The 26,392-nt window shown below is 37.9% G+C and overlaps 1 protein-coding gene across 15 annotated transcripts in view; it reads right to left on the bottom strand.

Annotated features, from left to right (window-relative positions):
• The window catches only part of HERC1 (HECT and RLD domain containing E3 ubiquitin protein ligase family member 1), a 102,528-nt gene that overhangs the window by 57,802 nt on the left and 18,334 nt on the right, over positions 1-26,392 (bottom strand). For all 15 annotated transcript variants that reach the window (XM_071754716.1, XM_071754715.1, XM_071754718.1 and 12 more), the window contains exons 2-21: positions 20,789-21,746; positions 19,446-19,541; positions 18,942-19,136; positions 16,431-16,742; positions 15,650-15,746; positions 13,508-13,651; positions 12,029-12,156; positions 11,271-11,415; positions 11,004-11,175; positions 9,772-9,906; positions 8,388-8,553; positions 7,152-7,277; positions 5,785-6,006; positions 4,540-4,692; positions 4,234-4,366; positions 3,564-3,755; positions 2,222-2,443; positions 1,189-1,362; positions 541-655; positions 323-443 (exon numbers count right to left, since the gene is read on the bottom strand). In XM_071754716.1, coding sequence (XP_071610817.1) covers positions 323-443; positions 541-655; positions 1,189-1,362; positions 2,222-2,443; positions 3,564-3,755; positions 4,234-4,366; positions 4,540-4,692; positions 5,785-6,006; positions 7,152-7,277; positions 8,388-8,553; positions 9,772-9,906; positions 11,004-11,175; positions 11,271-11,415; positions 12,029-12,156; positions 13,508-13,651; positions 15,650-15,746; positions 16,431-16,742; positions 18,942-19,136; positions 19,446-19,541; positions 20,789-21,718 — 3,978 coding nt within the window. In that variant the 5' untranslated portion in view covers positions 21,719-21,746. The remainder of the gene's footprint in view (positions 1-322; positions 444-540; positions 656-1,188; positions 1,363-2,221; positions 2,444-3,563; positions 3,756-4,233; positions 4,367-4,539; positions 4,693-5,784; positions 6,007-7,151; positions 7,278-8,387; positions 8,554-9,771; positions 9,907-11,003; positions 11,176-11,270; positions 11,416-12,028; positions 12,157-13,507; positions 13,652-15,649; positions 15,747-16,430; positions 16,743-18,941; positions 19,137-19,445; positions 19,542-20,788; positions 21,747-26,392) is intronic.

The following is a 26,392-nucleotide window of genomic DNA, read 5'->3' as shown; positions in this document are numbered from 1 at the left end:
CAGGTTAAGCTGGGACATGATCAACACAGCTAAGTGATCTACATCTAAGCTGTAGGCTTATATGGTACAGAACACCAGTGCTATGTTTACAGGTAAAAGCAGGCTTCAGGCTGTGCTTGAGTCAAATACTGTCAATCAATCATTTGCTTGATTTAACACCGCACGTCCTACACATTAACGGACGTCTAATTATAGATTCTACATTTTAATTTGAAAAACTCCTAAAAAGTTTTCAACAAGGTAGAAATAAAATAGCAGCAACATATATGAAGCTAACATGATAATACAGCCTGGAGAACCGGAAAGAGATTTACAGTCTTACCCATCTGTCTCTTGAAGATGATCTAGTCTGAATAAGTTCCATGTTCTTGCAGGCAAGCAAGCGACTCCGAACTTTATATACGCAACGGTACACTTCTGCCAATGCTTTGCCAGGCTGGTACCTACAGAAAAAGAGGCCCAAAAAGGGAAAGAATCATACAAACTTTCTTTTTAAAAACTGGAACGTGAACTTACAGAAGCAGCTTTTAAGTTACTTGCCTGCTCTCACCGCAAGCTTGACTAAGTAAACTTGTATGTTTCAGAAGCGCTGCAAGAACAAATCTGGACACGGTATCAAGGAGTGATTCATTACTCAAAGTTGCAGTATCCCAATCTGAAAAGAGAAAAGATTGATCAGAACTGGCTGTTGGCTACACACACCCACCTATCTCCTGCTGTTGCTGGGACAGAATCACACACCACCCTGGTATGCAGAAGCCACCAGCAGTTTCCAGTCAACTGGGAGCTCAAGCGGGGAGGGGCAATCCCCAGGGCAGCAGACTTGAGATGGCTGACAGGTGCATCCCACATCATAAACCTCACACTAAGTAAAAAAGGGGAGTTCACCAAAAAAGGAGGAATCCTGCTCCTCTTAAGTGTCACCACCCGTGGAGGAGCTTGCTTGTCATCCCACTCCTCCTGTACATTCACCAGGGTGTGAGTAACTTTCTATATGTTATATTGGCATTAGTATTAATATTTGTTTGGATATTTCATTATTTCTCTTCTTATCTCAATCCAGAGGTCTCCTCTCCTTTTCCCGATTCTCCTTCTCAGCTGGGGAGGGGTCATTGGGTGATAGAAAAATTGCTGTAGTTTTGCCCCAGATACAGTCTAAACATAGACAATGTACTTTCAACATCTTACCTTTACTAACAGCATAGTCTTGCATACTGATCCAGAGGCTCTTTGCTGGCTCTTTTGTACAGCCCAAGGCCAAATCAACATAGACAGAAATTTCAGGTCTCAGCTTATAATCAAATGGCTTCTGTTCCTCATTTCCAGATAAGGCCACTTCTAATAAGGAGCTCATGCATTTGTCTAACAGGAGGGAAATACTTAAGAAGTTGAAATCTGCAAATTTTGAGGACTACACACCTCTATCTAAAAGTATGTAAAACAGTTTTCACTTTTCATTTTCTTATAAAAAAAATAAAAGCAAGACACCTCGTTGTCCTACTACAAACTCTCATTAAAAAAGGAACAAAGTGATTCAGAGTTACAATTTACGTAAATTGTATGAAGATTTAGAAGCATTATCGAGCTCTACTTCAACAGCATAATTTTGTATTATAAATTCTACCTACAGCCATACAGTTGCAATTACTATCTCTTTAGACTTCAAAAACCTGTCTCCTGTAAATAAGCCTTGAAGCAGTCTACTTGGAATCAGAGGAAGAAGATGTGAACTAAGAGAAACAAGCCACAGAGAAGCAGAATCAAGTGCATTGTTCAGATACGAAGAGATGACTTGAAACACAAATCCTGCTTCCTGTTAACACCTTTTGGTAGATCAAAAAGATTGAGGTCTGTTGTTAACATGATTATTTCTAATTAATACCATGAAGTATTTCAACAATAACCATGACAATGGAGCCCCTGATGTGTTTATTAAATGCTGAGAATCTAAGAGTAAAAAGTTCAAAATTAACTCAGTGAAGTCTGTTACTTCTTGCACTGAGAAACTGCAGATTTTTCTGCTGTATGCCTTTACAAGATCCTTTATCATCTACAGCATATACTTAAATATCAATTTTCTAACTTTTCATATAATTACATAATTAGACAAGGCTGAAAGACAAACCCTAAGTACATACACTTGTTCAGACATCATCAGAAATTTCAAAACTGAAAACAAATATTTATAATGACAATCAGACACTTGCATTTAACAGCTTACCTAAATGAGGAATATCCATTTCCACTCCATCACTGAAAAGTGGAGTTTTCAGCCAATAGGCTGTATCTTGCTCCTCAGGGGACACTGGAGGTCCTTGGAGCATCCCACCCAGACAGCGCCCAATAAGCAGAGCCACAGTTCTCTCCAGATCAACCAGCCACACCCAGGACTGGGCAGGCTGGGGTAAGGGCACTCCAGCAGGATCAATTAATTCAGGGCCACCTAAAAGTATGAGCAATGATTTGTCATATTAGTCACTGTTGTTGTTAAAACAGTTCTAAAATTAGTGAAATTAATGACAGATATTGTTACTATTTCCCAGTTAACAGCAAATTTGTCCCTCAGTCAACAATCTGTAAACTGAAGAAAGAGCAGTTAGGACAAACAGATTAACATTATAATCGGTTTAATAGTATATTAATTGTAATAATAATAATGATAAATGTATAAATAAACATTATAAACATCAGCAGAGGCCACATCACCATTCATGGCACAACCACTCATGCTCAATGAAGTCTGCCCTCAATGAACTCTTTCAAACTGTGCCCAAGCACCTGTTTTGTCCAATACGCTTTTCTTTGCATTCTGATAAACACATCTAAATGGTAACTGGAAACTACCTAATTAAAGCAGAAAACTTTGCCAAAGTATTAACGAAAAATATCAGTGGATGGCAAAGAAGTATAGCACTTCCTTTACCACCTTTACCTCTGTTGTTGAATTTCTATTTCATTGGCACTAGAAATTTCTGGTGGCATATATTCAAAAATTTAGCAGTTAAGTCATGATTCTACCACAAAGCTCTGGTACAACACAAAACTGGAAGCATAAGTTTGCACATGAAAGTAAACAGATCACAACAAAACTATCTATTGGCTACCATCAGGTCAAGTCCAGATTGGACATTAGGAAAAGGTTCTTCACTGAGAGGGTGGTCAGTCACTGGAACAGGCTTCCCTGGAAAGTGGTCTGTTGGATTTCAAGGAAATGATATGGCCCAGTTCTAGGAAGTCCCACAAGGAGCTTGTAATTGGACTTTATGTTCCTTATGGGCTCCTTCCAACTTGAGATAATCTGCTTCTAAAATCACCATTTCTTTTACAAGAATGGTATTTTCATATATAACAAATAATCTGAGTTGACAGAACAAAGCAGTTTGCCTGCAGGCCAAAGTATTCCACAACTGGGGCACGAATCCATTTAAGAATTTGAAAAGGAGGTGTAGCAAGACACTTAGCTTTAAAAAACTTGTCATCTTTAAAGGGAAAGTTAAACTTCCAGTATGGAAAGGCAACATGCCATTCTTTATTTTTCTGACTGTATTAATTGTAGCACTTACCATGGAGTGGCCACTGCAATTCCTGATCTTCTAGAAGGGCTGCAGCAGGCAGCAGTCTATTAAGACGGTCTAAAGGTGGCAGCAGATCGAGCAGGTAACTCAGCAAGGGCCGAGCTACTGACACTGGCAGTAGCAATAAGGAGTTGACAATCTGGGAGAGCATACTACCAGCAGCAGATACATAAATTACATCTGCAGAGAAACAAAGAAACAAATCTAACTCAGAATATAACCGTATGCCAAACCGAAGTCAGAACTGCATAAAAATATCTCAGCTGTCTCAAAATGTCTCATCTGTACATGTTGGATTGCAATTAGTTAAATAACTGTTAATCCATTCCATACTTTACTTCTGTGCTTTTCTGTAATCTCAAAAAATTTACTTTTACAATGAGAAATACAAAATCTATGAAACTGAAGCAATAGTGCAGGGACAATATCCTCTCTCTTCTGTATTATTCCTGTATTGAAAATGTATCAAAAGCATGAAACAGAATGCTATCCTTGGGTAGACACTTCATCTTCTCCTGTGGGGGGAGGCCTGCAGTGTCTGCTTTATGCAGATACAGGGAAAATAAGGTATTTTAACATTCAAATCTAATTAAAAAAAAAAAAAAATAGCACCCAAAGCTTATAGTGCCACTATTACTGATTTTTTATCAACATTTACCTCTCAGTTTTTCCCCAACACTGCCATTCCAAGAGCTTTCCTTCAGCAGAGTTGCAGAACGGGAATAGATATCTGTAGCATGAGGCAACAAAAGCTGAAGGTGTTTGTGAAGCAGTGCCACACTGCTGGAATTCTAGAAGGAAACAAACAAGAATAAGCCTCTCAATGCATTTAAGGGGTTCATTATTTAAATCAGTTTAGCTTTCACATACTCAGAAGATTTTGATCAGGAATCTTACCACATGCAGTGCTCATGCATATTTAATTAATTATCCCCTCTGAAATGAAAAAAATAAGGCCACATACCTCACTAACACTGTTGATGTGGCAGTAAGCCAGCAACTGTTTCTGCAGTGAACACAAAAGCTCATGAAGATGAGCAGGTTGGCTGTTTTCTGATGATGATGTACCCAGTAAAAATTTATCACTGTTCTTTTCCAGTTCTCCAAAGGCTTGGTCCTATTATGACAAAAAGGGGGGGAAAAACCAACTGACTCTGTCTCCAAATGCTGTAATACTACCACCTTAAAAGAAACATTTTTTACCTTCACCATGTGTGTCTGTGATTATCAAAGAAATAAAATGATGTCAAGTGGATCATGGTATAACCAGACTTGAAGCTACAATGATTGAGAACACAATCACAGCAGTGATTGTGATAGCTGACAAGTAAACATTTCTATTCTAAAAAAGGTATTTTCAGACGCAGAAATATTTTTTGTTCGGTTCACCAATAATAACTGGATGAAAGAACTCACTCCCCACTCAGACTCCCAAATTACAAGATGCTAAAATAAGAAATAACCCATTAGAATGTATTGTGGGCTGATACATAAAGTATTAGAATCCTTGCTTGCATTATCTGGGATGACAATAAAAGGAGCAGAAGGTAGACAGGTGGAGGCTGAGAGGAAAGAACAAAAAACCCCACCAACCCTCATGCCCAGGTGATGACAGAGAAGTAAAAATGTGTGCTTTCTTTTTGCTCTTCTATTTAACTGGTTAGTTGAGTGAAAAGGTGAAAGAGTCAGTCACTTGCTTTTACATTCCCCTAAACTTCCCATCAGCCTCTACCATGATACAGCTAAGAACACCAACCTGTTTGACATACTGGCAAAGATGGTTGCCATGCACTTGCTGAACTGTTAGGAGGTAGGTACTCCAGTGAAATTAATTAAACAGACTGACATTCCTGGTGTCTGCTCATCTTTCCCTGGTGGCTGAGATTATGCAGACAGAAAGGGTTCCATACATGGATGTTCTTTTTGATGTGTTACACCCAATCTTCAAAAAAATTCTGAAGCCAAACTAATACTTCAGTCTGATATGAAACGACCTATATTCACATAAGCCACATTAATCAATAAATACCACTCCAGTGACATTGGAACCATAAAGTTAGAAATTTTAGTCCACACTAACACATACAACAGTGCTATTTCAGATAAACAAAACCAGCACCATTTTCTGAAAGAGGGAGAAAACTTCTAACCCTTCTGAGTATTTAACAGCAGTTACCATTAAATAAATAAATGCAAGGCCTATACATACTGTATAAAATCCCAAGTTTCTTAGAAGAGTCTTCATTAAGATTTCAGCTAGGTGAGTATCTGGATGGCTGCTCTGGACAGCGTAAGTTTGATCAGAGAGATTTCCATAGCTGATACATAAGGAGGAAGTTTCTGTGGCATCAGATGGTGAGCTATAGCCAAGCAGGGAAGCTACATGGGTGTGATCCTGCAAGCTTGTCAGAATAATATCCAGTTGCATTCTCTAAAGAAAAAGGTTTAGACACAAAAAATGCTATCTGTTAATGCTGATAACATAATGAGACAAGAAGGAAAAAGCTTCAGGCATAGTTATGCAATAAAAATACTCTATTAAGACGTGAAAATAAGTTTAAGGACTTCACCAGAAAAATCCGTAAGTTTTTTCTGCAGATCTGTAGTATTAAGGAGCAGAGAAATACACTGAATTATATGACCATATCTAGTAAAAATCTGAGATTAAGAGAGATTACTTAGACATTGAAACAAATGCTTTCTCCAGCTTGTTCTAGTTATCTGATTACTGAGAGGGGTAAGGGGGAGGCTGGCAAGCACACAATAGCCCAAGGAAGGTGGCAGATGCAGATCAATAACCTCATGACCTCCAATCTCAGTCATGTTCCCCACTGCTTCTGGTTATGATTTCTGACAAACCAGGCTTACCCTAGTAATTGTCAGGTTTTAAGTTTGTACCAGTGCTAATCTTCAGAAATCTTTAGAAAATTAGAATCAGAAGATTCTCCACAGCTTCAATATCAGTGTAAACCAGTCTGTTCTACAGTTTATAAAACAAAGAAACAAAGCATTTGACCAGGATCCTGTTGTACAAAACTGAACAACAGTTTCTCTGAATTTTTAACTTGAGAATACTGCTGAAGCTTCAGTTACTACTACCCTCAAGTACAGGAACAGATTTTCTTTCAATGTCTTTCCTTGCATTTGTAGGATACTGGGCAAATCTACCAGTCTTCAGCAATTCCTACTCTTTATATTCAATAAAGGAAAAAAGTAGGGCAAAATCCATGTAGGAAAAGTATTCTTCCAAGAAAATAGTTAAATTTTCTGTTGCCAAGACTTGCTAGATCAAGGTGGTGCTCAAAAATATCTAAGCTTTAAACTCATCCAGATATGCTAACACAGCAATTCTACCCTTTTAGTAGACAAACTTTATGTGAGAACACATGTAGTGGTCTTTACCTCACTTTACCTCACCAGGCAAAAGATTTTTTTAAATTGGGTTTTGTGCTGCATCCTACCAATAAGGTGCTTGCACTCTGAAAATGCAACTCATCTCACTGTTCAAAAAGTTCTAGGAAAAAAAAAACAAACACAACTGCTTTCACAGCATGGCACATTTTTACTTGACCTTACCTGTCCTTTCGATAAGCTTTCCCATCTATCAGGACCTTGGGGTAGAAGAGAATGTAGCAATTCCATTCTCTCTCTCAGTGGAGGCAGTAGCATTGTTGCTCCTACTGACAGAGTCTCAATTACAACCTAAAATTAGAGTGGAAGAAATTAATTTTTCGAGGGAGGGGAAGCAGCAACTCAAGTCTATCTTTCTGCCCCTGTACTCAGCACTGGTGAGGCCACACCTCGAGTCCTGTGTCCAGTTCTGGGCCCCTCAGCTCAGGAAGGAGATTGAGGTCCTGGAGCAGGTCCAAAGGAGGCAACTGGGCTGGTGAAGGGACTCGAGCACAGATCCTATGAGGAGAGGCTGAGGGAGCTGGGGCTGTTCAGCCTGGAGAAGAGGAGGCTCAGAGGAGACCTCATCACTCTCTACAACTCCCTGAAAGGAGGTTGGAGCCAGGGGGGGTTGGTCTCTTTTCCCAGGCAACTCTCAGCAAGACAAGAGGGCACAGGCTGAAGTTGTGCCAGGGGAGGTTTAGGTTGGACATTAGAAAGAATTTCTTTACTGAGAGGGTGATCAAACACTGGAATGGGCTGCCCCGGGAAGTGGTGGATTCTCCATCCCTGGAGATATTTCAAAAGAGCCTGGATGTGGCACTCAGTGCCATGGGCTGGGAACAGCAGCAGGAGTGGATCAAGGGTTAGACTTGATGATCTCTGAGGTCCCTTCCAGTCCAGCCAATTCTATGATTCTATGATTCTATGAATACAGTATATCACAAATGATATATTCAAAACACCTAAGTTTTACAACCAAATAGCAAACTAATCTTTTATTCTGTACAATATGCAGCACAGTGAAGGAGTGAAATGAGACCAACATGATGTCAAAACAATAAAAAATTCCTTCTAAGTTGCTCTCTCATGTAAGAGTGCCATCTTAGGAGAAGTTACTCAACTAAGTTATTACTCAATCCACAATATAAACACTTTAGGTTCATTATTACAAGCAATAATAATTAAAATGTTACAAAATAAAGGAAGCTTTTTTATATCCTCATGCAAACATTCTCCTCTGCTTTCAAATCATAAAAAAGTGATAGTGATTAATTTTTTTAATTTTAATAAGTAACACCATTAAGTCAAAACTGTGCTAATCTAACTGCCAAGTTCAGAATGTCAGAGAAAACTCTAACTACATAGTCAAAGAAAAAGGAGTGTAGCAGACTTTGCTTTAAACAAAAAAGCATTGCTTACCTCTTGAATTTCATCAGGGACAGAAGAATCCATCAATCTGAACAACAAATTTCTAAGAGGACCAGCTTGCCGGCCAAGAATGCTGGTAGCCACACCTCCAGCCAGTGCAAGGGCAAGATGATTGGAAAGCAGCTTCAAACACAACTTAAGAAAATTGTGATGTTCCCTGTGAAAAGCAGTAGATCCCTGTTAATCCCTCTAATTATTATTTTTGTTCCTCTTCACTTATTTGTTAACTAACAGTTTAGCTCTCATTTGATTTTGCATACCAGACAGATAAGGAAATTACAACTGGGGCTTTAAAAAAAACTCTCAAAACCTACTGCCAATCTGCTGACAGAATAAAGAAAAGTCTTTGTGGCCAATGGTTCCAAGAGGTATTCCGTTTAGAAAACAGTCCCATAATTAGAAGGCAAAATCATCCCAACACACATGAATAGACAAATATATTCTTCACATAAAAGAAAAAAGAAGAACATTTAAGCAGTAATAATATAGCCTTCTCCAGAAGATTTAAGAGTACAATGATCATACTAAAAATGAAAACTCAGAATATTGGTTTCTAGTCTTCTTAAAAGAGAAGATTTTGTAGCAAGGACACAAGATTCACTAGGATGTTTGGTAATAATCTTTGGTAACCAGAAAAATCTCTTCCTGAAAAAATGGAGCTTTCTCTCTTTTGTTCATTTAGATGAACAGTTTTGCTACTTGACAAAACCTGAATAGCAGTCTCATACGTGACCTTTAAAGAAGTCTTTCATTTATTCTGAACTATTTCTATTTTTTCAGAGGTGATCGGATCTGGTGCTTCAAGAATGAAAGAGTCTCATAAGCTAAAAACACTGGTGGAAAAATAATCTGAGCCCTTAAATAGACATGGGGATTTATCAGAGCCTTGCCTCCAACTCAGAAGACAATGGCACCCCCCATCCATCTCCTGGTCTGAGCACCATGCATATGTTAGTCTAGAACTGCATGGATGGATTGATGGATTATCACTTGAGGAGGGTTTTTTCTCTAAGTTTATCAGTAGATTAGAGTCAGTAAGCATCCACTCAAACTGGTTACAGAAGGAACTTGCAAAGCAGGACTGAAGTACAGAAACAGTAAATGCATTAAAACTACATAGAAAAATGTGTTTTAAAGGATAAGTCTGAAAGAAAATGTTTAATTCGGCACATAATTAAAATAAATCCCAGACAAAAGCTTCTGTTACGTTTGAGGCACTGAAAAACTCCTGTGTTATACAAACAAACAGCACCTGAAAGAGCGAAGAAACTAGACTTAAGCTTGTTAAAATTAGACTGTCCAGGACTAAGCCACACATGGCTGTTGTAAAGAAAAAAATTTATAACCATCTATAATATGCATATGTTGCGTATACCTTGATGTAGGGAAAGGAAGAGGGGGAATCTCACTGTTAATTTTGTCACAGTAGTGCTCAAGAAAAGAACGAAGATGTGAAAAGGTACTTTCTTCAAGGTCTACACAATAGGGTCTGTGCCATGCCACAACTTGCCTGGAATCAAACATCAAAATGAAATGAGTTAACAACTGAAATATTACAACTGCCTTAATAAATTCACAATGGAAATAGGCTGAATACATGCTTGACCAAATCATTTTTTTCTTACAATAAAGTAATATGATTGAAGCAGATTAACTTCCTAATCCTTGAAGTTATTTCTGCTCTCTTTTCTGCCAAGGTCTTTACAAATCAAACACTCTTCATTTATGAACAATCAAAGCTGAGCAGTACTCTGATTTTAGTACAAATGCTGGATTATAATGAGACTTCCATACAAAGGGAGGAGAATTCAGAGTAGTACCATTAGTACTATTTGAGTCTCACTATTTTTTTAATTATCAGTTCCCTTTAAAAGAGGGAATTTGAAATACTTCATGAATTAACTTCTAAATATCAGTTTTACTATTTCTTTGTGTGAGTCCATATATAAACCTGAAGTTTAAGGGTTTGCTTCAATTACTTGTTCATGTCTTTGGTGTAAAAACATATTACTTCCGTTACTGTGAATCTAATTATTTATTTAGGTACCTGTTCTCAGTTTAAATTAACATGTAACCACTCACAAGTTTGTTACAATGTCTAAACCCATGCCAGTAATTTGTCTAAATTTCTTCATTTCCCCAGTCTTGTGCTTCATTTACTCCTTGCTGCACCAAGGGAAACTGCCTAAAGCCATAGACAATAAAGCACAAAATAAAACACACTGAGCATTTTTTATACTCAGTATTAAATAATCAGTATTAAATAATATTAAATTTTAATAATCTTCTCCTACTGCCTAACTTGCCAATTTTAGGAAACAGAGTTAATTTTTCTTTAACAGCTAAAAAAATTCTTCATATACAAAGAACTAATATCCAAATCCTTGGTGCTGCTCTATTTTCACTTGTAATCTGTAACAGTTTACAAAGAAGAAAGAAAATATGTGGAGGAAAGAGAGGAATAGAGCAGAAAAGACTCTCCATGGCCAAAACACTACAAGCAGAATACTTGAAACACACAATGTGGTTCATCTCAGGAAAGAATTACATGTATCCCAAAGTGGTCCTGGGTAAGAATTTGTAACTGTCCCCCAATGTAACTGTTACCTGTCCCTTGGAAGAGCTGTCCAGGCAAGGCTGTGGGATGTTCCTGCTGAAATTTGTTGAATTGCAACTCCATCTAAACCACTCACTTTCTTGGGTTTGGTAATGGGACCAGTAGAGTTTCCCTGACCACACTGTCCCATTGAATTGTTACCCCAAGCATAAACTTCATTATCTAGAAACAAATAAAGTAGAAAACAAAACCTGTGATACAACTGCTTTTAAACAAGAGAAGATTATGTATTTTTACACCATTTTTTTTTTTTTTACCATGAGAAAGTGCCAAACAGTGACTGTCACCAATTGAAATATCAACTATTCTTGTAGCTGCCAGTTCTTCAATAAGCTTGGGTCTGAGAGCAGTTGCCTCAGAAGATCCACAGCCAAGGCAGGCACCACAGCCCCACGCATAAACCTAGAGCAAAAAGAAACCCCCAAACATCAGCACATCAGATTTGTATTGTTGGTGATCATGGATGCACAAAACAACAGATAACCACGTGCACATTAATTGCAATTATGCTTTCAACAAAACATGCACAGTACTCTCATGACTCTACCATATATTTCATATAATCTACGTGTCAGATTAGAAACAAAATTTTCAGTTAGCACCCCTAGTCTAAAACACAGGTACATTGTTTAAAAACTAGTAAATCACTTAACCACTTGAGTTGGTTAACACACTAAAAATTACAAGCATGTCTCTGCTTTTTGCTTCCAGAGCCCACTTTGCTTCCTGAATACACTTTGCACTGATTATATTTATTAACCTAAAAATAATTCATTTTCTGCAGCTAGACAAGGCTCTTAAACAGTGTACTTTTACATAACTCTTCAGCACATTCTTGTTACTCTAGAACATTAGAATCTCAGCACTTTGGTCAAACTCTAATCAAGAATTTTACTGACATTTAAGTAACAGTAGAATTTTGTTATCAACGGTCAAAATAATAACTGCTGAAATAATGAACCCACATCATCTTCATCAGCTTTCATCATTTGAGTGAAAACTTGTTTTTCCCTACCTGCCCTGTTGATGTCAAGGCAAGTGAAGACTGGCTCCCAGCACAAACTTTTCGAATGAACATTCCTTGTAAGGCTTCTATAACTTTAGGTTTATATACTCTGTTTGTATCACCATGACCAAGTTTGCCTACAAAAGGAAGAAACATCAGTGAAAGGTATTTCCACTATATAAACTACAACAATTGGAAATATCCAAAAGGAACTCCTTGGATTTCCAAAAATGTTTTAATTGCAGCAATTACCAACGTCAGAAAATACAGATCTATTATAGTGTGTTTAAAAATTCAAGTATTCATTCCAAATACCTACACTCAGCAATCACTGCCTGCTGTTCAATTACTAAAATCTTCCAAATCTTTTAATATTTGGCAAAAAAATGAGATTTAAAAATTTCTTCTTGAAAAAGACCACAACTTTTTTACATTTTTTCTTAACATGCAGTGTGTGCATTTGGGTAAACTTCAATATTTTTATTTCCTTATTATTCCTTTAAGTTTCTCTTGAAAACAGCTACTTGTCTCCACAACTTCACCCTTTTCATTTACCTCAAAAACAAGGACTGTCACTAGACCATCTCAGTGTCTTGACAGAAAAACATTTCCTCAAAAGGGAGAAGAAAATTGTATTACTAACATTTATAATTTCTACAAAGATCATACTTAGATTCTTATTGTTTTAGCTTTCCTACATTTTAGTACCCCATCACTAACATCCAAAAGCCAAACTGTGTATAGTTTACTGAAACAGAAGAGTAAACTCCCAATAAATTGTGAAGGTTAAGATTCCTGTCCTGCTTGAAAATTATTTTTCAACTGAAATTACAGAAAGAGGGAGACAGAGGAGGGGAAAGAGCTCTACACATGCATGTCAGAGCTTGCTTTTGAATTAAATTCTAACTCCTACCCAGTTTTATTAACCACCAATTTGATTATGAGATTTATGTCATTTACATTTTCCTCACTTCCCACACTAGGTTAGGAAGCAATAATATAGTAATTTTCATCTGAGTTTTAATTTTTTTCTGGTAGCATAACCATATGTAACTAAATACAGTCATAATAGAAAATGAATGATTCTGTGTTTGACAAAGCATCTGATGGCAATGAAGCTCAGAAGCCCTTCACTTTGGAGACAGCAGATGTTTCTCCAAGATGCAGTTTAAATGCAAGTTTCTAGTACACAAAGAGAGTTATTGTCATATCAAATAAGTGAGTTTATTTCAAGGTTAGCAGCAAAGATTTTTTTCCAGAATTGTTTATGCATTCATTGAGCTTTCTGCCCTGGAAACCTCTCATTCTTCTGTTAATCCATTTTTAAAGTCCATACTTTAGTATAAACTTGCAGTTAAACTTCAAACGTTGTGTTCAGATTTTACAAAAATCCTTTTCCTGAACAGCTACCAAACGATGAGGAGTACTGTGGCTATGAGTTAGATGGAATAAGAGGAAAATTATTCCCAAAATGTTAGTTTTACCTACCATTATCTCCTCCTCCAAATGACCATACTGTTCTCCCATCTTTTGACAGAGCTATTGTGTGTGAACTGCCACAGGAAACCTCTCCTACATTGCTAATATCTTTCACTAAGGTTGGAATGTTGCGGCTGTTGCTGTCGCCATGACCTGAGGAAAAAAAGAATAACGTATTTTCTTCTTATGAAGATTTGAGACCTATTTATGGTTTGCAATTTCAGCAAGATTTTACAAACTCCAGAATAATTAATTATCACAAATTATACTTTCTGCCAACTTTTTGGAAAAACCTGTAGTAGGGTTGGGAGGAGATCTATAGAAAAGTTAACAAGCATTTAATTTTTTAAGACATAATCAAGAACACTTTTTCCTACCTTACTGCCACTAAGTCACAGGACTATTTTCTACCTAGTTTAAAAGAAATAAAAAATAATCACTTGTGCAACTGCCTTTAATAGTAGTTAATTAGCTGGAATACTGCCTAATACTGGCCAGCAGGTTGCCTGAACAGCATGAGGAAGGGAAAATAACATCACACTTACTGCTGTCAATAGAAGTGTGCACACTGCACAGGCAAATAAAAGCAGCAAACTTGTAAGTTTTAGAAAGTCACAGTTCTAACTGGTCCTTTCTGCAGAAGCCAAATACATTATAGTATCAACTACTTCATAATAAGCATGATTTACCATGAACTACACAAATTCTGCAGGCAGGGATTTAAAATGGGGAACAGAGGTAAAAAAGAATACTACATGGTAACCACAAGTGATCAAATGTGAAGAGCTACTATGATCTAATTAAATGCTACTTTTTAGCTGTGCATTTGAACACACCACTGCATGCCCCAAGCCCCCCTATATTAACCTAAATCTCAGTGAGTTTTCCACAATTCCTCCAAAATTGCAGGTTAAACCTGTAATGCAGCGTTGTTTCTTAACAGAAGAGACAGGCTCAGTACTTGTACTGATCACTCTGAAAATCTGTGGCACTTTACACTGTAAAACACTGTCCTCATCTTCTGCCTTGTCAGATATTGTCTTTACCCCCCTGGTTGGTGATCATGACCAAAGACAGTAGAAAATAACTGAAGCCCAACTGGAAGCCATTTTCTGTCCAGAATCTTTTGGCTGCACTGACCCTGCTTGAAACAGGTGGTTTTGCACTGGGCATACCAGCAAAGATGATGAACCAGACAAGTGAACTTTTAGCAAACAGAAACGCTCCAAACCAAGGTTGATGTTGAAGAGCCTGAAATGCAGGGCAGGCTGGGGGCTGCAGGGATGGCTTCAGTGTGATGCAGAAATACCAGAATTAATTTTAAAGAGCTAAGTGGGTACCTAAAACAGGCAGTGTAGAAATGGCTGTGTCAGAAATGACAAATGTCCTGTCAGTTCAGGGCCTTGGAGGGCATGGCACTCTGCAGAGCACAGACACCACAGGCTCTGTGAGCCCCTTGCTCAGAGAGTCCCAGAGCAGCTCACGTGTAAGCAACTCTGCTGCTGCTTTATACTTCATTTTAGATGATTTGAGTTAAAAATAAGTAATACGTTGTTTTGGAGAAATGGGCTCTGCTTTTCCACAAACAGAATGTCACAGGTTCTTGGAGGAAAGGATTGTGAAAATCAGTCTGCCATTAATATCTATTTTTTTATTTTTGAAATTTCAGTTAAATTTAACTTTTAGACATACTAAGGCAAAATTACATCAAGCCATTCTGGAAGACTCATTGTCAAGTATCTTTGTTAGTATCACATAAGAATCAGACCCTGAGTATTTTTAGCCAGTTATTCATCACTGTTCAAAGAACCTACCATCACAAGATGATGCTTATATAGAAATCCAGTTTATAAATAACATCCAGTGTTAATATTTAAGTGGCAGTAGCAACCATATGTAGTTTTATAAACGAAGACAGCTTTTCTTTAAAATAATTTTTTCTCAAAAATAGAATCTTTGTAAAACTAACTGCATTGAAATCCTTTAAGAATCTCTGCACTAGTTTTAATACAGTCATTTATTTACACACACTTGTGTTAACTTGCATATGTACTTAAAGGGGACAATAAGAGAACAAGGCAAATACATGTACAGTACAATTACCAGACACTGGAATTATTTCAAAAACATCTTGTGAGATTTTAGAATTACCTAATCTTCCAAAGTCTCCTTCTCCCCAAGTATATAGCTCTCCATCTTCTGTAACAGCAGCACTATGTCTGTATCCAGCTGACACACACACAACAACCTACAGTCCGTGCAAAAATAAAAATAAAGTTTATATGCAAATTGATTAGGAAACCTTATAAAAGTTTCAGTAGCAGTCTACATAAATCAATTTGTTCTCATATGGAGCAAGTACGCACATAAATTAGTCTTTGAAATCTTTTCTATTTAGTGTTTGATAAGTAGAAATGATTACACAGAGAAAAGTTTATTTAGATATAAACTGGTCATGATTTTTTTGTCAAGCAAATTTAAAGCAATGATTATCCTAGTCTTACAGCAGCAAAAAGCAGAACCAGTGGATGCTAAAAACACTGGGGAAAACAAAGGCAAAAGAAGGCTTTGAAGGACAATACAAAGCTACATTTCAAATGAAGCCACTAAAAACTCATTTACAAAAAGTCCTAATGGTACAGATAAAAAAAGCTCCTAGAGCAAAAGTTCCATCTCCTGGAACTTCATTGCAGTTCAGCAAAGCACATAAGGAGGCTACACTCTTACAACTATAAGAAGGCCCACTAACAATGTCATTGGCCAAATCACAGGGCTAAAGGTATCTATAAACTCTAGTGCTTTGCAGAATGCTGACCCAGCTTTAAAGAGAAGTTTCGATAAAACTTTTTCTTAAGATTTTATATATTTCAGACTTTATAAAACATCACAACTGAACAGAACAAAAACATGTTTTCTACCATACAAAACATACCTTGCCTTGCAGAGGACCCTGAATAAGTTTGGGGTATTTCTGAGTTGAACTGTTTCCATGTCCCAGTTTGCCATAGTCACCATCACCCCAGCTGAAAACTTCCCCTTCTGTTGTAAATGCTAAAGTGTGACCATCAGATCCTTTTGAAGAGGACACTTTTTTAATAGATCTATGAGGCTCAAAAGTCAATTTTTTCAAAGTGGACTGATTATTGGAGTCACCCAGTCCTAGTCTCCCATAGCTGCCTTTACCACAGGCTCTAACAGAACCATCCGTAGAAATAACAAAGGTGCAATATTGTCCAGCTTCAATCTATAAACAAGAAAAAAAAAAAGATTAGATAAAAAAGATTAGATAAAAAAAAAATTAGATAAATGTAAAATTCACATATGGGTCCAGAGGTTTGTATTTTCAAACAAAATGCAAGGTTTCTTTATATAATCATTTCCTATATACACGATGTAAAAAATAAGGACAATCTGGAATTCAGCAAGCATTAAAAATCAAATTCTTCAGAAGTATTTTGAGTAAATCTGTTTTCTTGAGCTACAGGAGGTACATAGCAATTGATCTCTAATTCATTTCCATCTCTTCTACAGACTATAGAACTCATGCTGCCTTCAGATCTCCAAGACTTGGGGATGGAAATGGGTGGTCTTGGAAGCTTTCTTAATTTTTTAAGATTAACAAGATAGAGTAGCATCTTGATAAAGAAATGCAGATTTTGATTATTTTTAACCAGTACCAGCTGTACCATGTCCCTGCTCACTGCAGAGGGGTTGGATCATATGATCTTTAAAGGTCCCTTCCAACCCAACACATCCTAGGAAGCTGAACATGAGCCAGCAGTGTGCCCAGGTGGCCAAGAAGGCCAATGGCATCCTGGCCTCGATCAGGAACAGTGTGGCCAGCAGGTCCAGGGAAGGGATTCTGCCCCTGTGCTCAGCCCTGGGGAGGCCACAGCTTGAGTCCTGTGTCCAGTTCTGGGCCCCTCAGCTCAGGAAGGAGACTGAGGTGCTGGAGCAGGTCCAAAGGAGGGCAAGGAGGCTGTGAAGGGATCCAGCACAAGTCCTGTGAGGAAGGGCTGAGGGAGCTGGGGGTGTTCAGGCTGGAGAAGAGGCGGCTCAGGGGAGACCTCATCACTCTCTACAACTCCCTGAAAGGAGGTTGGAGCCAGGAGGGGTTGATCTCTTTTCCCAGACAACTTTCAGCAAGACAAGAGGGCATGGTCTCAAGTTGTGCCAGGGGAGGTTTAGGTTGGACATTAGAAAGAATTTCTTTCTGGAGAGGGTGATCAAGCATTGGAATGGGCTGCCCAGGGAAGTAGTGGATTCTCCGTCCCTGGAGATATTTAAAAAGAGCCTGGATGTGGCACTCAGTGCCATGGGCTGGGAACTGCAGCGGGAGTGGATCAAGGGTTGGACTTGATGATCTCAGAGGTCCCTTCCAACCCAGCTGATTCTATGATTCTATGATTCCACGAATACAGAAATATGCCCAATGCTAAAAATCCACTGCCATTTGAGACCATACATTTTGATTAGATAACCACCAAAGAAATAAGTCTAAAATGTTTAAGAAAGTAAGAACTTGCTTCTATTGGAAAGTCAGTGCACAACTAAAGAAGAACCTAATAGCAAAGCAATGGACCCTACAAGAATTTCCTATAGGAATCTTAACACATAATAAAGCAACACAAAGCAGGTGGTGGACTGCATGGTGACAGCCCAATGAATCGTGAATTAAAAAGCAAAGCATACAACGATCATCTATAAATGAGACAGAAAAAATTCCTTTGTCCCAGTGGGAAATCTCACAAATGTGTTGTATGGGTGTATATCAAAGAGCAGCTCAATCACTCAGACCACTCATTTCACTCTTGTGTATTAGTGCTTTCTTTGAAGAAAGGATCTGAATGCAGAAACTTGTTATATGATACCTGGTCCATTGGCATATTAAATATAACAGTGACGTCACTAGAAACAATTTCAATGCTTTTACTTAAGTCAACACTGTAAAGCCAGGAAAGCAAACTATTCTACCCTGTGTCACAGATCAACAGAAGTGCTCAGTTGCAGCTGCAGAATCTGTGTCTGAGAGCAGAAAGAGCACAGTGTACACTGAGTTTCACTAAGCTAATTAAGCTAGCTGTGCCAGCAACTTAACTTAACTAGGCAACCTTGGTGTGAAAACCAGTAGAAAAGAAGATGAAGTAGTTAAGATACCTTTTAAACAACAGTAAAAAAAAAAAAACAACAAACCCACAGGCAGGGAAATGCATTTCATAGCAACTCAATCATTCTTGTTACATGAATGCCATTAGAAAAGAAACGATCATTTTTTCCAAGCACCAATATAAGTAGTGAGATGCCTTCAGTAAAATACCTTGTGTGATTAGTTCTGAGCATACCTTCATTACAACTTGACACTCAGAAATAAAGTACTGTTTTCCAATTTCATACTGTAACTATGAAGCATGCTACATAATGTACTGCTATACATGTCACTTACTGTCTGCGCATCAGAAAAACTTGGAGCAAGCTTGGGCTGAAGTATTTTCTCTTGGGTTCCTTCTACCAGTTGATGACTGCTGTTGCTGCCCCAAACATAGACTTCACAGGTCTCAGAAACAATGGGAGCATCACCTGTTTGAATGCTGTCAGGGCTGGCACATGTTCTTGAATAGTCTGATGCCATTCGACAAACCTATGGAAATGAGAGATTAATTCTCCAGTAGCATTTTCATTTATTTCCATATGGTCACAAAGCTTAATGTGACTTTAATTTCCTTTCAGTATGATTATCTGCCTAAAATACAAACAATCCAGCACTGTATCCTTAGCTTGCCCAAATTGCTTAATTTCTCTACATTTTAGTTTTTCATCTCTTTTTGTCTTCTTCTTCTGCTACAGAGTAACTCAGCAGAGACTGGACCAAACCCACATGCACACCCCAATCTCAGCCATGTAAGGAGGAAGTAAATTTACCTAAAATCAAGTTTGTTTCAAGACATACCTCTTCAAATAAACACAGAGCTGCCTCATACAGAGAACACAAGCCATCAGACGTCCGAGTTGGCTCTCGCCATTGACTTCGATCAGCAGATGATCCCTACAATTTTTAAATGTTATTATGAGAAAAATACTTCCACAGAACAACAGTGCACCCATACAAAATGTGTTAGGGATTTACTCTTACAGTTAAGCAAAATTTAAAATTTTTTCTATAAGGATACGTAAACTAGCTTTTCTCCCCTGAGCTGTGACATCTGCATCCACTTCATGTATGTGACACGTGCAATGCAAAAACATTCCTATTTATTCATTTTGATAAAAATACCTGGGTTTAGAGTTAATTTCTTGTAATACCATTTTCTTCTGAATTGCAGGTAACTTGTGTTCATATTGAAGCGATCATTATTTAATTTTAAAATCACTAATCATTTTTTTTTGTGTTTACATATCTTGAACATTTTGTTGTCTACTTTTATATCTAGTTCAAAAGCAACAACAAATTAAGTTGCCCATCAGGATACTCAATCCAATTCAGATCCTGAAACTGCCATGCTCTTCTTCTGGTGTCCATTCTTTTATTTTTTTTTTTAGCTGTTAAAATTTATGTTTATCAGCAAGTATTACAAGACTAAGAGGAGAAAAAAAGAATGACCACTTGGGAAAAAGTCCTTCCTGTTTCAGTTTGAGCATATGTGGCAGAAGCTTGCCCCAGCTGCTGACTGCATATTGTGCAATAATTTTACAGCTCTAAAATAAATATTCACCTAGGACCAGAAGCACTCAACATACAAAGCAGTGTGCCACACTGCCAAACAATTTGGCTCATTTTCTTATCATGTTAATTTCTGAACACTAGTAAAAATGCTAGACATTTCAAATCTTACTGATTTGGCAAAGATCGATAAACAGAGGTCCAGGTTAACTGGGGAGGAGAAATGTCCAATATGAATAATTTTGAACAGGAAAGAGAGCATACTGAAAAACTCAGAATTCTAAGCAAACAGTTTCGTACTTTCTTATTTTTTTGCTATGAACTTTAGTGTAAAGTGCCAGTGGATCAAGTACATCCTTGATGCTTTTCCTGAAGTTAGATCATAACACCAGAAGTGAAAACATAGGCATTGCTTTGCTGTTTCATCTCCTTTACCTATGAGGAAATGCATGGGCAGGGAGGAAAAGAAAAGACAGACACGGTGGGTAAGAAAGGAACACTGCAAAAAGTACAAAAAAAAAAAAGCATGCCTCTTTTAAGATATTAAGCAAACTATTTGGCAAACTGGCATTCAGTGTTGAAAAATTATTTAAAGTTAAGAATGCAACAAAAATCAAAGCTAGTGTACTTACCAAAGATCGTCGCATCTGTGTTAATATACTCATAAAGCAGTCAAAGCTGATCATCCCTTCTGGACTTTGCAGCAACTTGGTTTTCTCCATGGTGTTCACTACAGCTGAAGCACCTAAAGCCATTTCTATCCATTCAAGAAGGTATCGCAAGGAACCTCGTTGAGCAGCTAAACCAAGAAGCAACTCAGAAGCTAATCTACGGCCTAAAGTGTCTGCCCCAGAGTTTGGAATTGTCACTCCTTTCAGAAAAGCTGTTACTTGTGACAAACAGTCCAACCCCATCGGTGGAATCTTGCTTTCATTTGCTAAAGATAAGGGTGGCAAAGAGCTCACTACTTCTATCGCAGTGTGGATAACATCATTGCAAAGACTGAGGCCAGGTCCTGAGGCAGGCATCATCCAACTTTGTCTCAGCAGTGCAAATAACAAACTTAATCCAGTCCGAACCCCCATTTCTATCAGTGCATCTGTACTTGACCTAGGACGTTCACTGACAGAATGCACATCTGTTGATCCAGAGCTGCTTTCTGGTGAATGCTGCTGTTGCTTCACCTTACCCTTATCATGGTATTTATTAGAAAGTGCATAGAAGACGCGCTGCAACACAAGGAGCCGTTTTCGAAGTGCTCCAGCAAACGGAGAGTCTGAGCACACCATCTTTGCCAGTGCCAGCTGGCTGCTGAGGAGGGCATCCAAGTAGTGGTCCTGCTCATCACTAGATAGAGATTCCCGCTCAAAATCTGGTAACTGAGGTCCTTTGAGGCACAGAACCTGCTGGGGCAATGGCACTACTTCTTTATTGCTGACTAACTTAGCGTACAAGATAGAGACTCCTTCCCTTGTTGCAATAGATTCACTGTCTTCTGTGATCCAGGAGCTGTTCAGGTGTTCAAGCCACTTCAGCTTCACAGGTGGGACCATTGCTGCCATGTTGGTTTTCACTCCTTTGCCATTAGTCCTGAGGATAAAAAAATCCATGTAACTAGGTGTGCAATGTTTTATACAGAACTTACCACTCACAGTAGCAGAAATCCTAATAATCCTTTAAGAAAGGAAGTAGCAAAAGATCGATCAACATGGACTACCAAAGATCCTCCACTCTAGGAGTATATTAAGTACTGCAACCTGGATTTCAGGTCAAATACTAACAGAATAGTTTAGGAGCAGTATAAAAAAAAGATACTTTGCAGACCAATTCTTATCCTAATTTTTAAAAAATAAGTATGTGTATGCAGCTTCTTTAACAAGTTTAGTGTCAGTCTGCATTTTCTAAATCCATATGTACAAAAATTTACCCAAAGCAGATTTAATTCTGCTATGTTTTAATGAAAACAATAACATTAACTTTACAGACAACAAAACTGAGGATACATAATTCAAAAAATGCACGAGATCACACACAACTGTGTACAAGGGAACAAAGTACCTGTGTAAACCTTCATTTTACAATAAAAGAGACCACTAATTCAGGCCATAACTAAGGGCTCAACCTGTCAAGCATATTATTAAGTCCTGCTGTCACAAGCCACTCTTTCCCCTTCCTTAGGTAAAGCTACAGATCTCCCTACAATGCACATCAGAATGCCAAAGGCAAACCAGGACAGAAGGCTTGGCTGCTGGAGTGGCACACTATGCAGATCCTATTCATTCAGCAAATAGGCTTTCCAGGGCAGAATACATGCCAAAGCTATTCCAAGTAAATTTACATTATCAAAATTATGTGTTACATTATAGTAATGCATTGTATAATGCATGACTTTGAAAATATTCAAAGCTTTAAGGTGGATTTTTAAGGAAGGCATCAGTAACAATATGGAGGTAAAAAGAAAATTCAGTAATGCAACAACACTGGTTTACCAGGAATGTTCAAATTGGTTCTCAAACCAACTAAACAGATTACCAACATTTTTCAAATCAAAGACATAATTAGCTGGAGAAATCTCTTTTTTTGCTGACAATTTTTGGAAAAAAACCCAACACATTAGAAAGCAGGACACTTTTACATGAATTCGTACTCATTGAAACATTATGGTGAAATTGCTAAAAAGAAACCTAGGAATTCTGGAGTTAAAATGGGATTCCTTAACACATACTACAAAGGCTTTTTGGTTAGCACTAGCCCCTAAAATACACCTCTCTTCAGACTTTTGCACTACCTAATCTCAAGTCATCTTACTTTACTGACTGCCAAGATCTAGTTCTTCCTTTTAATTTCCTTGAGAGATGCATCAGCATCTGAGTTCTAAAATCCATGTATGCAATCCATCCCAAATCTATGTATGCAATTTGATTGCTCTTAGCCCACTTATAAATTGGTTTAAATGAAAAGTGGTTTTAAGGTTTACAATGGTTAGATGGAATTAAGATTTTTCGTGCCTGGTTTTAAAATTCAAAATCTAAAATAAATCAACAGATTTGGAGATGTAACACATAAATTACAGTATATCAAGATTTTTAAAATTTAATCTGAGTGCATCAGCTTTCAAAGTGAACATGGCAACAAGTCCTCTTTGATCACTTTCAGAACTGAGAATACCGTGCTGGAAAAGCAGATTATTTTCTCTACAGAGTCCTTTTTTCAGTAAAAGACAACATAGGTGTGTGGCACAGGCAGCGTGGCAAATATGCAGATCCACTTGTAGTTCCCCAATGCTCATTCAACACAAAGCTCTTAACCATACTCCTCTAAAATGAAAGTGTAAGCCGTTTCTTAAAAAATCACCCAAAGGGCATCTTGTATATTCAAAAGCATACAGTATTATTTAGGCAAATGATGCTGTAATAAAGTGCTTCCAAATACTAACGTGGTGTAAGTTTATACAACTGTACATTAGGAAGACAAAAATTGGACTTAAAAGAGGGGAAAAAATCAACTTAGTTAAGTTTTGAGAGATCATCTCTATCTTGAAACCAACAACTTAGTACTTTGGTTAATGAGTAGGTGAAACAATGACAATACAAATCTGTCAGTGTAGATGAGCACATCACATGGGAAGAAAGCATATGCAGGTGAGAAGTTGTAAGACTGAAGTAGTAAGAAGCATTAAGCTTGAAATTTAGTAGCGAAACACACAAGATTTCACAATTCCAGAATAAGAAATTCTCCTCTAAGTAGAGAATCTATCATTTGGAGACTCAAAAGAAAAAAACAAATCTAGTAAACCACAGAAGGATCATTGGTCATCACAAAAGAACATACAATCCTGAGTAGCACTAGCAAGCATTTCCAGAAAGGTTAGATAAGGTAAATACTTCTGTACAGTGTTATAAAATGCTAACCAACTGGTGCTGAAGTGTTTTCAATTGCCCTTTAAAAAAGAAATGTTGTTTAAAGTAACCCACAAATGCTTTATGTCCTATTGTACAAAACAACTTTGTCTGAGTCCTTTTATAATCATTAACTGTAGGTTTGAATGATCAGTTTCTGTTCTTTGACCCTTCAAGTTTCATGTATCACAATTTCAACAAAAAGTAGTATATTCTGAGGAAGAGATTTGTTTTCTTTGATAGTCTAAGCTCTATTTGATCTAATTTAGATCAAATTAGGGTGTGAAGGATAGGTTTACTACAGCTGTAATGTTTGCAGTGCAATGGGTATCTAATACAACTTTGTTGTTTCTGACTTGACATTTCACACTTAAAGAAGAGAGAATTAAACTAAAGCTCTTCTGCCAATTTACCCTCAAAAAAAGAGCACATTCTGTGCTATTAAACACCTGTTTTTGTTCCAGCTAATTTTTTCTCTAAAATAGATTAGCACCTTGATCACAAACCTTATTTGAACCTCAGCAGCCATGCCCAAGTAACTTCAGTTGTGTTACAGCAGAAAAAATCCTTACATATCTGTCACTAAAAAACTGGACCACCACCAGTTAACCACCTCTCCAAGGCTGTGAGCATTCTTTGTGTTTCATACTAGAAACACCTTCCCTTTACTCACACTACAAAACACACCAACAGCTCAGCCTCCAAGTGACACAGAGAGGTATTAACTTACTACATCCAGGACCTTGCTTGGGAAGAAAAAGCAACATTTTCTCATCTGTCAGGAAGGAAGGATTTGCTAACTTCTATTTGATCTGAACTGCAGTTGTAAGGCAAATCAAGGCAAAGTTCTAAACTTCCAAGCTCTGGTCAAAGTTAGCACCTCTCATGAGGTCTTGCTACATTAAGAAAATACCTAAGGCTCATTCATTTGCTTTATGTTGTATTTACACCAGCTATTCTTCACTCAAATTTCAAAACTTGCTCATGTACCTCAAAGGAACAATATTGCTCCTTTTCCTGAGAACTGATACATTTTTGTTGTCTTCCCCTTGTATACACCACTAAAAATAGACCAAAGCTTGAATCAGAGCTCTCAGTAGTGACCTACTCTACTACTGCAACTTTCTAAAGAAGTATTTTAATCCACCTTGAAAACAACATCCCATTTGGTATGACAGGTAGCAGTCTTGACCTGAACACACTGCTGGCAGCAAGATGATTTGACATCACCTTAATGCAAACAGAAATTATCTCTGTTCTCTGCACGCAAGCGTAGTGACCACAGCTCACTGCAGTTACCCAGAAACCAGGTAACAGTGGCTGAGAGTGTTCCTCTGCAGGGTTTACTTCCTCCAGCTCCTTGTCTGAGGACCAACAAATATCAGGTTTGTGATTGCTTCAGAGCACGGGCAAGGACATCCCATTTCTTTTGAAGTGGAGGCAAAAGAAAACACATTTGACATTGAAAGACTGTGTGAATATAGTCACTGCTGATTTACTGCATCTCAGCCCTCCAGGGTCAGCTGGCAATGCAGAAGGTGCCAGTTCTGCAGTGTGGGCCAGCATGTAATACCCCCAACTACCTAAACAAGCTGATCCTATGGGCTAAGAACAAAAGGAGAACACAGAAACACGTGACAAGAAGTGGAGGAAGGAAGTACTTGTCTTGCAGCAGCACAAAACTTCAAGCAGTCTAAAGGTACAACAACAGCTTTATAAAAGTATTTCAGTGCTCGGACCTATGAATTCAAAGGTCCAAATTCAAGAACTTTATGGGATTTCTATTTGAACAAAACCAAGCAAAACCAAACAAAACCCCACAGATCTTTTTGAAATTGCAATTATTGTTTACTCTTAAAAGCAGCCATTTCATGCTTTGTTATGTGTTTATATTTTCATATTTTGGGACTGCAAGTAAGAGAAAATATTCCTTTCAGCAATCCAAGAATAACTGATCCTGCTGTCAAATCACTAGTCAACATTTTATGTGTAGTAGATCTCCAAATCTTCCAAGTGAACAGCTCTCACTGGTTTAAAAAGCTAGGATTTCACAGAATCACAGACCTGTCAGAGTTGGAAGGGACCTCTAGAGATGGTCTAGTCCTGCTCTACCACTAAAGCAGGATCACCTACAGAATATTACTCAGCACTGCATCCAGACAGGTTTTGAATACCTCCAGAGAAAGGGACTCCATAGCCTCCCTGGGCAGCCTGTGCCAGTGCCTTGGCACCCTCAAAATAGAAGTTTTTTCCTACATTTAGATGGAAATTCCTATGTTCCAGCTTGTGCCTGTTACCCCTTGTCCTGTCAATGGGAGATACCAAGAAGAGTCTGGC

Source organism: Heliangelus exortis, chromosome 11, assembly GCF_036169615.1.
Source record: "Heliangelus exortis chromosome 11, bHelExo1.hap1, whole genome shotgun sequence".
NCBI lineage: Eukaryota > Metazoa > Chordata > Aves > Apodiformes > Trochilidae > Heliangelus > Heliangelus exortis.
Note: the sequence above shows the minus strand (reverse complement) of the source record. Positions and strands in the feature narration are given on the sequence as shown.